The sequence below is a fragment of the Cetorhinus maximus genome, chromosome 22 (genome assembly GCF_964194155.1).
Source record: "Cetorhinus maximus chromosome 22, sCetMax3.hap1.1, whole genome shotgun sequence".
Taxonomy (NCBI): Eukaryota; Metazoa; Chordata; class Chondrichthyes; order Lamniformes; family Cetorhinidae; genus Cetorhinus; species Cetorhinus maximus.
Window position 1 is genome coordinate 70,329,957 of NC_135900.1, and position 16,683 is coordinate 70,346,639.

At 46.7% G+C, this 16,683-nt stretch overlaps 1 protein-coding gene across 1 annotated transcript in view; it reads right to left on the reverse strand.

Moving 5' to 3' along the window:
* Positions 1-16,683, reverse strand: part of LOC144696780 (uncharacterized) — a 255,023-nt gene that overhangs the window by 9,702 nt on the left and 228,638 nt on the right. The window contains exons 40-42 of the mRNA XM_078568507.1: positions 13,193-13,330; positions 12,855-12,890; positions 7,240-7,278 (exon numbers count right to left, since the gene is read on the reverse strand). Coding sequence (XP_078424633.1) covers positions 7,240-7,278; positions 12,855-12,890; positions 13,193-13,330 — 213 coding nt within the window. The remainder of the gene's footprint in view (positions 1-7,239; positions 7,279-12,854; positions 12,891-13,192; positions 13,331-16,683) is intronic.

Here is a 16,683-nt window from a genome sequence, read left to right on the forward strand (position 1 = left end):
GCCCAACATCGCCCTCATACTGATGGCCACCTTTGTGTGTGGCTGCATCAAGCGCTGCGTAGACCCTCAGTACGCAAACACCAAGTGTCACTACGTGCTGAGGTTCTACCTGTCCCCGGTGTTGCGAAGGATGGGTCTGGCCACGCTGCCGCGGAACGCTCCAAGTAGTTGGACCGTGCCGTACCACCTGTCCCTGGTGGAAAAATTTATGCAGAAAAACACCTTTGACCACAAGTCCATCAGGCAGTGGTCAGCACGTAACGTCCTAGAGGCCCTGAGGGAAAAGGAGAGGGTGGACCCTGTGGGATGGTTCCCCGAGCAGACTGTCAAAGTCATTTGGCAGAATGCCTCATCGCCAGAACTTTCCAACAAGCACCAAGACGTAGCTTGGCTGGTGGTGAGAAAGGCCCTCCCCGTCAGATCCTTCCTACACGCCAGGAAGCTCACCCCCTCTGCACGTTGCCCTCGAGGTGGCTGTGGTGGGGAAGAGACCGTTGTTCACCTCCTTGTGGATTGTGCCTTTGCAAAGAAAGTCTGGAGAGAGATGCAGTGGTTGCTGTCGAGGTTCATCCCGAGCAGTTCTGTGACACAGGACTCTGTGCTCTACGGGCTGTTCCCAGGGACACACACCGAGACAAACATCGACTGCAGCTGGAGGATCATCAACTCGGTGAAAGACGCGCTTTGGTCTGCCCGAAACTTGTTGGTCTTCCAGCACAAAGAGTTGTCCCCGACCGATTGTTGCGGACTGGCACAATCCAAAGTCCAGGACTACGTGCTGAGGGACGCACTAAAGCTTGGGGCAGCTGCCGCAAAGGCGCAATGGGGAAGGGTCGCTGTCTAAGACCTTTCTACCACAGCGCACCGAGAGACTGGGAACTGTTTAGAGCCCCTCGGGCTGTACAGATCAAAATGAAAGGCTGTAAATGATTGTAATATTGTTTGTACTGATGCACCTGGTGATACATTTTGTAAAAGTTTAACCTGGATTGTACCCTTGTAATGTTGTTTTTGAAATGGTTTTGAATGTGATTGAAGATTTTTATGAATAAAGTATATTTTTACAAAAAAAAAAAAAAAAAAATTCGCAATCCACTGATATCAGATCGTTGCCTGAGATTAGGAGCTTCAAATAACCCTGAGGCTCTTTTAATGTTAGCGCATTCAATCAGGTGCTGCTGAGTGTTAGTGTATTGGATCCCACCTCCCTTATTTTACCCTGGCAGTTACAGAATCCCACCCAGACTGATAACCTTAAAGTCTGTTTTTCACTAAATTGACAGCTTCACTCAAGTAAATATCATGTTCAGGCTGAACTGCTGGACTACACACAGTCCTGGTTATAGTATCATAGAGGAACCATCCAAATTCGAGCAGTGCAGAGGTGAGTAAAGAGGTTAATCCCTGGGGTGGAATTGTCCCAGAAATTGGGTGGGGAAAGCAGTGTTTGACTCGCTGACGGCAACGGTAGCTTTTTATGCCATATTGTGCGCAACTTTGTTTAAAAATTGCAGAGTCACGCGTTTCACATTGGATTGCTGTTGGGCTGGTCTATGATCCACCACCCCCCCGCCGCCGCTGTCACCTCAGGCCTTCTGTAATCCGAACACCATATTTAGAGGCAGACCCCGCACAGAGCTAGCAATCTCAAAGGGATCAGAAGCTGCTACAAAGCCATGGCTGCCAAAGGGAGGAAATGTGTTGCTCCCAGATTTAATGACTCCTCCCTTGAGTGGCTGTTGGACTCAGTGGAGGCCCGTCGCAATGTCCTCTACCCCCGCTGTGGGCGAAGACCAGCAAGCAAGGTCACCAATCCAGCATGGCAGCAGTGGTCAGCGCCAACACGCTCCAGAAGAGGACAGCCACCCAGTGCCGAAAGAGGATGAATGATCTCCTCCACCCCACCAGGGTAAGTCACTCTTCTCATCACTCTCAATTCACAAACTCATCACACATCCACAGGGCTACTCACTGCCAGTTCAAGGGACACCACCATTCACTCTCTAACACAGACACTTTCATCTCCCCTGTGGATTGTGTCCTCATCCTGTCCATGGCACCGCTCATCACCCACACATGCCAGGCATCCTTCTCATCTGGCCTGGCAGGTATCCTTATACTCTCTCTGTCTTCATGCAGGACAAACTAGCACACAACAAAAGGGAGAGGTTGCAGACTGATGGAGGAACGCTTGACATCAAGGTCCTCACAGACTTTGAAAACAGAGCCATCCAGCTGGCCGGCGATGTTCTGGACCGTTCTTGTGCTGATGGTGAGGTCGGCAGCACTCAACCATGTGAGATCCAGCAGTGCAACATCCATCAGACAACCATGCTGTGAGGGAGGTCCCCTGCTCCCCAGTCCCTTGCCATGCACTAATTATCTCTCCTTGCTTTCACTGCCAGTGGGAAGCAGCTGAGGGGGTCCACAGTGCCATATCCTCGACTCCAGCCCCTAGAACACCATGGAAGAAGAATCCACAGACACTGACATTCAAGACCCATCACTGTGCTGGTGGAGGGTGTGGGTGAGCGCTGAGACACATGCCTCAGTGGGACCTCAGAGTCACAGTCTCGTGAGCAGATCGCACTGTCTGAGCCACAGTAGGCGGGGGCAGGGGCTTCCAGGTTTCCGGTACTCAGGGGACTGCTGGAGGCCAGAAATCTGCTGAGCCCAAGTCAGATTAGGAGCCTCTGGACTTGGTCATACCTCTATTCCTGGATCTGCAAAGGCAAGCTTGGGAACATCAGGAAAGGATGTCCGCTGCATTCCTCAGATTGCAAGGCATGATGGAGGAGTCCATCCGCCTTCAGGCTGAGGTTATAGTGCCGGCATTACAATGTACCGAGGTCAACACTGGTAGGATGGCGGCCGCCATGGGGACCTTGGCTAAGGAGATTGGTCCTGCACTGAGGCACTTGCAGGCATCCAGTGTCAACGCAAGGCGGGGGTGGGGGTGGGGGGGGTGCATCTTGATCTCAGTCCAGCTGCCATTTCCTCTCAAGGAGTCAGGCATGGGCCCTTGGGCACCCACAGGGAGGAGGATCAGCAGGTGCACACCCCGGGGCCATCCATCCAGGTGACTCTGGGAGTGTCCGGCCCATCCGAATCCTCTCTTCCTGTGACCTCAGCAGCTCCAGCTCCACAGGCCGAGGAGGGTGCCACTGCCACACAGCAGGACTCCGGAAGGAGGATACCTGTCAAGGTCATCACAAACAGGGCGTAGCGGTCAGCAGGTTGCTTCCACCTCCACCATGGATGTCCGGGGAGCACCAAGACAGGCTTAGGAAGGTCAAGAAGATTTAAGTTCTCAACCACCGAACCCATACAGAGTTCGGCCTTGGCGTTTCAGGGCATAGACCACATCCATGGCGGTAACAGTCTTGCGTTTAGTGTGCTCCATGTAGGTGACCGAGTCTCGGATTATATTTTCCAAGAAAACCTTGAGAACCCCGCGAGTTTCCTCGTAAATGAGGCCGGAGATGCGCTTAACGCCCCCACGACGAGCAAGGCGGCGAATGGCAGGTTTAGTGATTCCCTGGATATTAACTCGGAGGACTTTCCGGTGCCGTTTCACACCCCCTTTACCGAGACCTTTCCCGCCTTTGCCTGTACCGGACATCACACCCGGAGATAAAGCTTTGTAACGTCAAGAAGATTTAGTTGCACAACGTGGGCATAGGTGTTAATCACTTGTACTTAATGTTGACTATTGTAAATACACTTCCAAGAATGTCTCCTTGTCTATGGCTCCTTGTTCTGAAGAGCAGTGTTCATGTCACTCAGACATGAAACCTTGGTTCCTGCACAAAACAAAGGCGAGTGTCACAGTCCAGGGCCTCTCCCCTGTGCAGTGATTGTCCGGCTTCAAAGTCACTCTCCAGATCATTGATGTCTGCACCTCCATGTGGCTTGTGTTTGCTGTAAGAATCTCGTACCAAGGCGTCACTGGGTTCCGCGATATTCACTGTGTGGTCTCAGCACCTTAGAGATGGGGCTGTGCCCCCCTCAAATCTCGACAACATTCCTGACAGGTGAAGGTGTGGTGCTGAAGTGAACAGGTGGTGAAGACTGCCAAAGGATCAAGTGCTGTTAAAGTCCATATGGCTGCTGTATCTCAGCAGTGTCTCAATGATATGAGCCTCTTTACAGGGCGTATGTGCACTGCCCTCAGCCAGACAGGTGTCAAACATTCCCAGATGCAATGTGAAGATCTCAGGAGTGTCCTCACTGCATCTCGTCATCCTCCTCCTGGAATCTTGCAGCAATGAGGGCCTCATGAGCTCACTTGCCTCATCTGGCCAGTGCAATGGCCTCATCGCCTGCACCCTCACCTTCCAGGACTCCATCCTCATTGGAGGAGACATGCAGCTCTTCCATCTCCTTATCATCGAGGTCCTCCCCCTTTTGCAGTGCCAGGTTGTGGAGCAAACGATGATGATGCGTGACACCCTCTGGGGAGTGTACTGGAGCGCTCCGCCAGATCTGTCAAGGCATCGGAACCTCATTTCCAGGATGCCATTGGTGTGCTGCACCAAACTCCGAGTTCCAGCATGAGCCTCGTTGTAACTTCTCTCACCAGGAGTCTGAGGCCATCACATGGGTGTCATCAGCCACGTCCTTTGTGGGTAGCCCTTGTCCCCAAGGAGCCAACCCTGTATCCTGTGTGGTCTCTGGAGGGTGTCAGGGATCTGAGACCTGCTGAAGATGTACGAATAATGTACATTATATGTACTTTGCACAAACCTGCATGATCCGTTTGTTATGGTTGCAGACAGCTGAACAATGAGAGAGTGGAAGCCTTTGCAGTTCATACACTGGACTGCTAGTTCACAGGGAGATTTAAGAGCCACGTGGGTTTTTTTAATTAATTCATGGGATGTGGGCTTCGCTGGCTAGGCCAGCATTTAATGCCCATCCTTAATTGCCCTTGAGAAGGTGGTGGTGAGCTGCCTTCTTGAACCGTTGTGGTTTAGGTACACCCACAGTGCTGTTAGGGAGGGAGTTCCAGGATTTTGACCCAGTGAAGGAACGGCGATATATTTCCAAGTCAGGATGGTGTGTGGCTTGGAGGGGAACTTCCAGGTGGTGGTTCCCATCTATCTGCTGCTTTGTCCTTCTAGATGGTAGTGGATGTGGGTTTGGAAGGTGCTGCCTAAGGAGCCTTGGTGAGTTTCTGCAGTTGATGCCACCTGATGGTAATCGCCTGATCTCTGTTGGCATTGACAAAGGTGGCAAAAAAGGGCATCCGTGACCACCTGGATATATTTGTGGGCGGAGGCTTGTGAGATCCCGCAAAGGTCCCCAGCGGAGCCCTGGAAGGAGCCACTGCTATAGAAATTGAGCATGGTGGTAACTTTAACCGCCAATGTCAGTAGATGACCTCTGAGTTCCCGTGGTGTCAAATCCTACAGAACGTGGTGTATGTGTGCGACCAGTTCCCTTGACATGCGCAGGCATCAGCGACACTGGTTCTTGCTCATCTGCAGGTAACACATGCGCCGTCTGTCGGTGCTGGGTCTAGCGATATGCCTAAAAACGACGGCTCTCTGGGGTTCATCCTCTGCGTGCGGAGGAGGCTGTGCTGCCACCTTGGTCTTCAGGTTTCTGCTCCTCCAGGCTCCTCTTGACAGGCCAGGCGCATTCTTCTCCTTCTTCTCTCCTGTCTATAAGCAATGCAGCAGACAGCAAGATCATCAGACTCCATGACCAAGATTTTATGGACCCGCTGCAGCGTATCTCCCACCCAGCAGATGTGGCGAGCCATTTAAATCTCCATTCAGTTTGGCAGGACTGTAACATCCTGCGGGGCGGTAAGGGCTGTAAAATCCTGGCCCATGTTCCTGATGGTCTCCTCACTGCAGTATCAAAGAGAGAGAGACGCAAGAGTCAGCAATTGTCTCCTAAGGACCACTCTTGGTCAAGTCATCGCCTGCGGCTGCCTCTCAAGACCCCTTAATGCATGCCGGAGAGTCCAGGCCACCACATGGATGCCCAGTGTTTAGTGTGTATGATGGTTCACTATGCCCACACCCAGCACTGCCCCACACCACATGGCCGAGTGGCAGCAGCTTCGGCCACTCGACTGCATCCTAAATTCTCATCTCAGGCGCAGGAATTTTCCTAACCTGGACTCCAAGGCTTCCCGGTTTGCTTGTACCATGAGGGTGACTTTTCAATGTCAACAGAAACATAATGTGAGGGAACGGAGTCAGTGTTCATTGGCCACCTCTCCCAAGGGGATCCTCAGGCTTGCCCAGTCACACAATGGTTCTGCAGCACCATAGCATTCATTCGAGTTTGCAGTGTGCACACAAGGGGAGCAATTATTGAGGAATTAGTGCTGCTTGAGTGGGCACAATTGCTTGACTAGGCTGACTCCAAGCATGTCAATTGAGCTCAAGCTAATGCTCTCAGCTGTGGTGGAGTGCTCATCTTTGGTACGTTTTGCCACTAGCCCAGCCGTTTTCTCCCCCCACCACCCCACACCCACCTCGCCCCCGCATGTGTTTGTGCTCAAACTTCAGTTGGTGCTGACATGACCCTCCCAGCACTGTTGCCCTCGCCCCGAGGTTCCCTTCTCCCCCTTCTCCCTGGCACTATTGCCCTTGCCCTGGCACCACAAGCCAGCCATAAGGAAGCCGCTGCAGAGAATTACCTGTGACCCCCTGAATCCGCAGAGCTGCTGGGATCATCATGAGCGCTGCACAAAGCTGTGTGCGTTCACCTCTGAGTTCCCCTCGAAGTTGAGGTCACCAGGTGCACAGGGTCCAGATTTGACGTGGGGGGATGATTCTGGCATGTTGCCACAATAACTAGAGGCAAATTTATTACGATTAGGTTCCCAATGTTTGACAGTGGGATACGCAACCCGCCATTTACAGGGGGAGGGGACAATTGCTTCTGGATTTACATAGTCGGGAAACGTAACTAGGGCCTTCTTGCGAGATTCTCCGATCTTGACACTGAACACGCCTGCTACGAACGGGGGTGGAAAATCCCGGCCCCGGTATTCGAGATGGAAATATGAGCAGGCGGCTGGATGGGCACTAGCTATTCAGTTTTTCATTGAGAAATGACTGAGGGGATTGTCCAGAAGTATTCAGGATACTTAACCTGATAGAGAATGTGAAGCTGAAACAATATCACAGGACAGCAGGACAAGATGGTATAAGATTGTTGAAGCTAGTTTGAGAATTGCTACAATAATGAAAAGAGAAAGGCTGACAAATCATGTACCTGTTGGTAGACTGAAGGAAGCTTGTTGATGATTTGCTCCTGAAACATCAATGAAAGCCATGTTAGAAACAGGCTCTGTGAGGGGAAGGGGAAGGAGAGACACTGTTAGCTCATTTACTTCACACATCCTTTGGCCTCTGGATAGATCTTTAGAGCTCCCCTGAACTAATATGGAGGATTCTGGATTGTTTCTGCTGACTCCAATCCCTAAAATAATGGCTACACTTCCTGTGTGTGATATTCTATTGTCCTTTTTGGAAAGGGTACAGTCAGGAGAATAGTGGGGGTTTGGGGAAAATCAGTTACACTCCATCCCTTGTAAGCTCTCGTCTTGCCTCAACACAGTAAGAACACATTGTACAAATACTGATAAAGAAACTCAGTCCCATTACTGGTCAGCTTTTAATTAAAACATTAATTTCAACTTTTTTTTAATCCTTAAGTTGCTACTTCTCCATCATGGCTTAATGAATGTAAGGAATTCCTTATTGGAATTTATTTGAAGACAACGTTCACACATGAGGAGAAGAAACAGTTAGTCAATGCTGTAGAGTATAATGAGAGAAGGTTAATTAGTAACCTGATGGTAAAAGATCCTTTTGGGAAGAGTGATCATTGTATGATAACATTTTGCATGGAGTTTGAGAGTGATGTAGTTAAGTCCAAAACGAGGGCAATCTTAAACAAAGCCAACTACGTATATGGCTGTTGAGCTGACCAAGGTAGATTGGGAAATTGGATTAAAAGATATGATGGTCGATAAGCAATGGCGAACAATAAAATAAAAAATAATAATCCTCAACAAATATACACCCTCTTTAGGAATAAAGGCTCTTTGGGAAGTTTGGTCCAGCCATGGCCAGCTAGAGAAGTTAAGGCTAGTATTAGGTGAAAAGAGTAGACTCATAATGCTGTCAAAAAGTGGAAGAAGCCTGAGGATTGGAAGGTTCTACAAATCCGCAAAGAATGACCAAGAAATTGAGGGAAGAGAAAATAGAATGAGAGTAAGTTAGCAAGAAATATAGAAATAAATTGTCAGGTCTGTAAAAAGGAAGAAAAAAATGTGAAATAAAAACAGAAAGTGATCATTTGATGGTACAGAACTTGAGCATTGCTGAAAAAAGAGACATGTCGAAGCTTTTCATCTTGCACTCATCAGGCACTCATCTGTGGTATTCATGCAAAGTTTCCCAATGAGTGCAAGATGAAAAGCTTTAACGTGGCATTTTTTTTTTAAGCAGTACTCAAAAACAGAAAGTGCTGGAAAAACTCAGCAGGCCTGGCAGCATTTGTGGAGAGAGAAACGGAGTTAACATTTTGAATCCGTTTGACTCTTCCTCTGAAGAGGAGTCATAAGGGCTCGAAATGTTAACTGTTTGGACCTGAAAGAAAATGTGGGTTCCTTAGATGCAGAAGAAATGAAAATGGGGAATAAAGCAATGGCAGAGATAATAAACAAATATTTTGTATCTGTTTTCACTATAGAAGACATAAAAAAAAGTTCCAAAAAGAATGGTGAACCAGAGGTCTAACAACAGTAAGAAACTTAAAGTATCTAATATTATTTTTTAAAAGTAGTGGAAAAATTAATGGGACTACAAGCTGACAAATCCCTTGTACCTGATGGTCTAGGGTTTTAAAAGAGATGGCTGCAGAAATAATGAATGCATTAATTTTGATCTTCTAGAATTCGCTAGGTTCAAGAATCTTGTATTGCAAGTTCGGAAATGTAACCCCAGTGTACCAGAAAGAAAGAAGGAAGAGAGAAAACTGGGTGTGATGAGCTCATTAGCTTCCTACCATCAGTGGTAGGAAAGTGCTAGAATCTAGTATTAGGGACATGGTGACCAAGCAGTTAGAAAATCATAATATGATTAGACAGATCAGGCAGGTTTTGTGAAAGGGAAATCATGTTTGACACATCTACTGTGTTTTTTGAGTGTGTAACTGATAGGGTAGATAAAGGGGAATCAGTGGTTTTAGTGTTTTTGGATTTTCATAAGGTATTCAACAAGATACCACATAAAAGGTTAATACACAAGTTTGCGGCTCATAGGATTGGGGATGGGGTGATATTAGTACGGACTGAGGATTGACTAAAGGAGAGAAAAGAGAGCAGGAATAAATGGGTCATTTTCTAGATGACAGAGTGAAACTAGTAGAGTGCTGCAAGGATCACTGCTGAGGCCTCAGCTAATTACAATCTATATTAATGACCTAGATGAGGGGACTGAACGTAATGCACATGATGCAAAGCTAGTTGGGAAAGTAAGCTGTGAGGTGGACACAAATAGACTTCAAAGGAATATAGGCTGGTGAAGTAATTGGGCAAGAAGGTGGCAGATGAATGTATTGTAGGGAAATGTGAAATTATCCACTTTGGTAAAAAGGACAGAAAAACAGAATACTTTTCAGAAGGTGAGAGACTAATGAATGTTGGTCATCAGAGGGGTTTGGCTGTTCCTGTACATGAATCATGGGGTGTTAACATCCAGTTACAGCAAGCAATTAGTGAGACAAATAATATATGAGCCTGTATTGCAAGAGGGTTGGAACATAAGAGAAAGGAAGTTACATTTATGTAGAGTTTTGATGAGAACACACCTGGAGAACTATGAACAGTTTTGGCCTCCTTACGTTTGGTACCAAGGATATACTTGGCTTACAGTGGGTGCAATGAAGTGGGTTCATTAGATTGGTTCTTGGAATGAGAGAGCTGTTTTGTGTGGAGAGGTTGCCTATATTGTCTGGGGTTTAGAAAATAAGAGAAACATATAAAATTCTTAGAGAGCTCGTCAGGGTGGACGCTGAGAGGTTACCTCTTTTGGGTGGAAAGCTTAGGTCAAAGTGTCACCATTCCAGGCTAAGGGGTTAATCATTTAGGGCTGAGAAAAAGAGAAATTTCTTCACTCAAAGTATAGTGAAGCTTTGAAATTTTCTACCCTAGAGGGGTACAGATGCTCAGTCACTGGATTTGGTCAAGACTGCGATTGATAGATTTTTGGAATTAAGGGAATTGAAGAGTGAGTGGGAAAGGGGAGTTGATGTTGAAGATCAGCCAAGGTCTTATTGAATTGTGGGGCAGTCTTGAGGGACCATCTGGTCTACTCCTGCTCCAATTTCCAATGTTCTTATCTTCCTATCCTTCTCTTTCCTTCTCCCCTTCCCAATCATACTTTCAATCTTGCCCCTCTCCTCACCCACCTTGCCTCTAAAGAATAGATGAGTGTCCTCACCTTTTCCGAAATCCCAAGGCAAGAAGAGTCTGTGCATGTAGCGAGCCTTTGGCTCAGTGGTAGCATTCCCATCTCACAGCCAGAAGGTGCAGGAATTGAACCACACTCCAGATTGTTCCAGTGAGTGTAGCTGAATTCTGGAACATTTGAGTCCAGTGTGGTTGTGTTGTGTGTGTGTGTCTCAACCCCTCCCCAAATCCATCATCCCAGCCCACCACCCACCCACCCCTCCCCACGCATTGAATGGGTTGCACAATTTCTCAAAACCCATTTAGGACTAATCACCCCATTGGCTGGTAAGGTTATAACCATGGAAGGAGCCTGGCAAACTGTTTATCAGCCTGTGATTCCTCTACTACTTTACACTATTCTCCAATGAAATAAGAGGCTGGCTACATACCCATTACTTCCATTCTGTTTTTAAAAATGGAATTGAAGATCAGGAGCAAGCTTGAGGGTTATCTCCAACTGTAACCTGGTAAACAGTCTTCAGCCTGGAGTTAGAAGGGCAAAATCCTTCCCGACAAACCTACTCGACCTCTTTTGAGTAAGTAATAACCAAGTGGACTGTGGGTATTTCAATGATGGTTATTTAGAATTACAAAAGGCTTTTGATAAAGTTCCACATGAAAGGCTATTAATTAAACTCAAAGCTGTGTGAATCTAGGGTAAATCCAGGGAATTGATAGGAAACTTGTTGAAGGTTAAAAAGGTTGTTTTCCCTGGACCAGCAAAAGTTGAGAGGGGACCTGATAGAGGTCCATAAGATTATGAGGGGCATAGATAGGGTGGATAGAAAGGCACTTTTTTCATTAGTAGAGGGGTCAATAACCAGGAGGCATAGATTTAAGGTAAGAGATAGAAAGCTAAGAGGGGAGTTGAGGAGAAATCTTTTCATAAAGAGGGTGGTGGGAGTCTGGAACTCACTGCCTGAAAGGGTGGTTGAGTCAGAAACTCTAACATTTAAGAAGTATTTAGATATTCACTTGCATTGCCATAACCTCCAGGGCTATGGGCCAAGCGCTGGAAAATGGGATTAGTGTTGTCAGATCTTTGTTGACCGGCGTGGACATGATGGGTGAATGGCCTCTTTCTATGCTGTAAACATCTATGACATGATGGGCCCAATGGCCTCCTTCTGTGCTGTAAACACCTATGAGTCTATAAAACAATGAGTACTCAATAGCAGAGTTATGTCAGAGTGGGGGAAAAAATACTAATTGGAGCCTCAAGGCTCAATGCAGAGACCACTACTGTGTTTAATCTGGGTCACTGATTTATCAATCTGCAAGACTGCGACAGAGCTCAGAGACTTCAGAGCCAGCTAGGGGTCAGAGCCTGTAAGAACACTGTGACAGTCATCATAATGAAAGTAAACAGGAAATATTGACATAGGAACTGACAAATTCAAAGGTAGTAAGCGCTGATAGAAAAGTGTGAACAAAAAAATGACAACTGAAAGTAAAGCTCATCGACAGATAGCGTGGCCCTCGGCAAGATTGTAATGATATTTGTGGTCACAAAATTCACCCAGCTCCTAGCTGTAGGGCCACACAAATTACAGGATGACCGAACATAGGCAGCTGGAGAAGGAATTTTCTTGGAATTTGTTATGTGCAAAGAAGTTGAAGCGGGTTCACATTTTCCTCCAGTTTCTCTAACCTGGTGATCCCAACTTCTGGTCACTTTGCTATGTTACCCAGCGGTGGGAATAGTATGGTCCCTCTGAGAGTCAGGCGCTGCACCTTGAAATGCTGATCATGTCTGATGCTAATGCATTTAATCTGGATAACCTACCTGTTCCTGCTGGGTTGAGAATGAGAGCATTTCACCTAACACTCCCCACCTCATCCCCCTCCCAGCAGCCTCTCAATGCAATTCTCCCACTCCATGTCTCCCCTTCAGAATCCTTGTTCTGAGTGCTGAACAAGATTGTTGCAACAGGGACAGGAGTAGGCCATTCATCTTCGCAGGCCCGCTCCACCATTCAATTAGACCATGGCTGATCCATACCCTCAACTCCATTGCCTGCCTTTTCTCTGGATTCCTTGACATTCTTACCTAACAAAAGTCTATCAATCTCAGTCTTGAAGGTTCCAATTGTTAAAGAAACCACAGCCTTTTGGGGGAAGAATTCCAGATTTCAACTACACTATGAGTGTAATTTTTTTCTCAGGTATAAGATGGTGGCCAAGTTCGACAAGGTGCAGAGCTACCTCGTGGCCAGGACCTGTAACTACATTATGACAGTCATATCAAGATTCAATGGAAAACATTGACATACAGACTTAAAGTAACATATACTGATAGAAATCGTGATAACAGGGAATGTGGCCATAGGCAAGCTTTTGACTATAAGTGAGTTTGTGGTGCACTTACCTTATTGACTCAACCAAATTAGATGTATCACTGAATCTGAAAGGCAACACAGAAAGCAACACTTATTAAAAAAGTCAGTGTTCGTAAAAGCAGCCAAAAAAAATTTCTACTGTCTCAGATCACCAGATTTGAGAGTTACAATAGAAAGACAGACAGGAGTAAAGATGCAATAGGCAGAGAATAGCAGCAAAGGACTGTGCCCTGAGAGAGAGAGAAGACAAACACTTTGACTGTTGTGTTCAGCTTCTCTTCACCCTTGAACCCACCAAACCAAATTAAAACATCCTTGGTTAACAAACTGCTGAAGCTGACATTTTGGACCTGGTCAACTTACATACCTGCTGGCAGATTGCATTGTACCAGTCTGGACTGATTCATTCCATATCGGGTCAGTCTGAACAAATCGATTCTGCACCATGCCATTCTGTACCATGGCAGCTTGCACTGAGTTGGTTGGGGCTATGCCAGTGGAATTCCTAAAGATGGAGGAAGAGAAAGGTGATGTTGAAAGTTTAGTGTAATCTATGACTGGCACCATACACAATTACACAATTGGATTGTGTCAGCCACTGTGGGACAGTCAATACATCACTTCTTAAAATAACAAAGACTTTCCACTTCACACACTAATCTGCCTGTCCTCTTTTATTGATGGGCCTGCTGAGCTTTCAGCTTTTTCCTGGTTATTTCACTCCTAACTCACCAAACCTGTTCCAGCACATTGAACAATCCTTCTCAACCCTTGGCCTGTTCCAGGAGTGGGGGCAGGGTGGGGGAGAAGGGCCAGAGTTGGGGGGAGGTGGGGGGGAGCACAGGGGGTGGGGGTACAGGGGGTGGGGGTGCGTGCCTGAGTTCTGCAAGCTGATGGTAGACGGTATGAAGGGGACAGTAAGGATCATTCCTACAAATAATTATTCCAACACACTTCATGGCTTCTATTTATTCTCTGTAAATCCAATCCTGCCCTCCTGTTCATCCCACATCCACTTCTCTCCATATGATTATGTCTTCAGGGGCGGAATTGTATGAGCCGGAGCCGGAAAATGCAGCGAGCTGTTCAAAAGTCCATTGACTTTGGCGGGACCAGAAAATCCTGCTGGTGGAAGAGGCCATAAAATTCCCCCCTCAAATCTCTAGGCCCTAAGCTCTGGTATTGCCTCCCTAAGCCTCTCCTCATTATACTCTACCTCTTTGACCAAACGTTTGGTTTCCTGAACTAATATCTCATTTGGCTCGGTGTCAGTAATTTGTCCAATTACACTCCTGTGAAGAACCTCGGGGCGTTGTACTGCGTTAAAGGTGCTACACAAATGCAAGTCCTCATTATAAAGAACAGGATAGCAGGGGGCAAATATAGGGTCTTCTGGCTAAGTGGGGCTTGCCACATCGCCAACAGATCTAATGAAGGCCAAAAGCAACCAAGGTGAATGTGCTTGTGGGTTTCCAAGTGTGTTAACAAGTGGCTCAGTGGAATGTGTGAATGTATTCTCAGAGTGACTCTTCCGCTAGCAGTGGTGCTTCAGTCTTCACACAAAGTGCACTGAGCAATGTTCCAGGCCTAGAGTGGGGATGGAAGTGATTTACCAGAATCAAACCCAGGATGAGAAACTTCGGTTATGAGGAGAAACTAGAAGCCGGGATTGTTCTCCTCAGAGCAGAGAAGGTGAAGGGAAAAGTTAACAGAGGCGTTCACAATAATGAGGGAGCTCAACAGAGTAAATAAGGAGAAATAGTTTCTACTGTCAGTAACCAGAGGAGAACAGATTTACGATAATCAGCAAAAAAGCAAGGGATGGGGAGAGGAGGAGAAATTCTTTAATGCAGTGAGTTATGATGATCGGGAATGCACAGCCTACAAGATAGGTGGAAGCAGATTCAACACTAACTTTCAAAAGGGAATATATATATATATATATATATATATATACACACATGAAAAGGAAAAACTTGTATGTTGTGGGGAATAAGAGGGCGAGTGGGACTAATTGGATAGCTTTTTCAAAGATTGGCCAGATGGTATTCTTTAACCCTATAAAATTCTATTATAATATGGGGACTTGAAGCGGTCTGAAAAAACTCTTACTGATTATAACCAAGCTGGGTGCCAGTGAGGACTTACTCTCCTGAAGGTGTTGATTCTTTGTTCATATATCCATCTATTATGACTTCCTAAGAAAGCCTCATGAGATAATTATTATAAACACAGCATCTTCAGTATTTCGTTGTGTCTTACTGCTTTTGTGCATTATTTCACTTGTAAATCAAGGTGAACATTAGTAAAGCCTTTATACAATGGTGTGATGGCAAGGTATTTATTTATTTTTATTCATTCACGGGATGTGGGCATCACTGGCTAGGCCAGCATTTATTGCCCATCCCTAATTGTCCTTGAGAAGGTGGTAGTGAGCTGCCTTCTTAAACCACTGCAGTCCATGTGGTGTAGGTACACCCACAGTGCTGTTAGGAAGGGGGTTCCAGGATTTTGACCCAGCGACAGTGAAGGAATGGCAACATATTTCCAAGTCAGGATGGTGAGTGGCTTGGAGGGGAACTTCCAGGTGGTGGTGTTCCATGTGTCTTCTGCCATTGTCCTTCTAGATGGTGTTGGAAGGTGCTGTCGAAGGAGCCTTGGTGAGTCCCTGCAGTGCATCTTGTAGATGGTACGCATTGCTGCCACTGTTAGTCGGTGGTGGAGTGAATGTTTGTGGAAGGAGCGGGCTGCTTTGTCCTGGATGGTGTTGTGCTTCTTGAGTGTTATTGCAGCTACACTCATCCAGGCAAGTGGGGAGTATTCCATCACACTCCTGACTTGTACCTTGTAGATGGTGGACAGGCTTTGGTGAGTCATGAGGTGAGTTACTCGCCACAGGACTCCTAGCCTCTGACCTGCTCTTGTAGCCACAGTATTTATATGGCTAGTCCGGTTCAGTTTCTGGTCAATGGTAACCCCCAAGATGTTGATAGTGGGGGATTCAACGATGGGCATTTCATTGAATGTCAAGGGGCGATGGTTAGACTCTCCCTTGTTGGAGATGGTCATTGCCTGGCAATTGTGTGACGCGAATGTTACTTGCCACTTGTCAGCTCAAACCTGGATATTGTCCAGATTTTGCTGCATTTGGACATGAACTGCTTCAGTATCTGAAGAGTCATGAATGATGCTGAACATTGTGCAATCATCAGTGAACATCCCCACTTCTGACCTTATGATGGGAGGAATGTCATTGATGAAGCAGCTGAAGATGGTTGGGCTGAGGACACTATCCTGAGGAACTCCTGCAGTGAGGTCCTGGAACTAAGATAATTGACCTCCAACCACTACAACCATCTTCCTTTTTCCTAGGTATGACTCCAACCAGCGGAGAGTTGCCCCCCCGATTCCCCTTGACTCCAGTTTTGCTAGGGCTCCTTGATGCTACACTCGGTCAACTGCTGCCTTGATATCAAGGGCAGTCACTCTCACCTCACCTCTGGAATTTACCTTTCAGGAGGACTAAGAATATTGCTGTTATTTTACATGATTTCCAGTGACGAAATTCCAGAATAAATGGGTATACTATGGGTAAAATTTTACGTCAGTGGGATTTTACAGTCCCGCTCAATGGAGTTTAGAATGGTTCACCACATTTTATGGCCCTGCCCCCACCTTAAAATTCCGGCCTATGTAACACAGGACAGTTTACGGACAACTTGTTTTGCTCATGGAATGTTCTTTTGCTGTTAACTCAAGGTAAAAGTGCCAGCAGGCAGGGGGAGCTCATGGGCACATTTTATTTATCTTTGGACAAAGTTTTCCGGCCCCATTGGCGTCGGGTGCCATGGCGGGAGG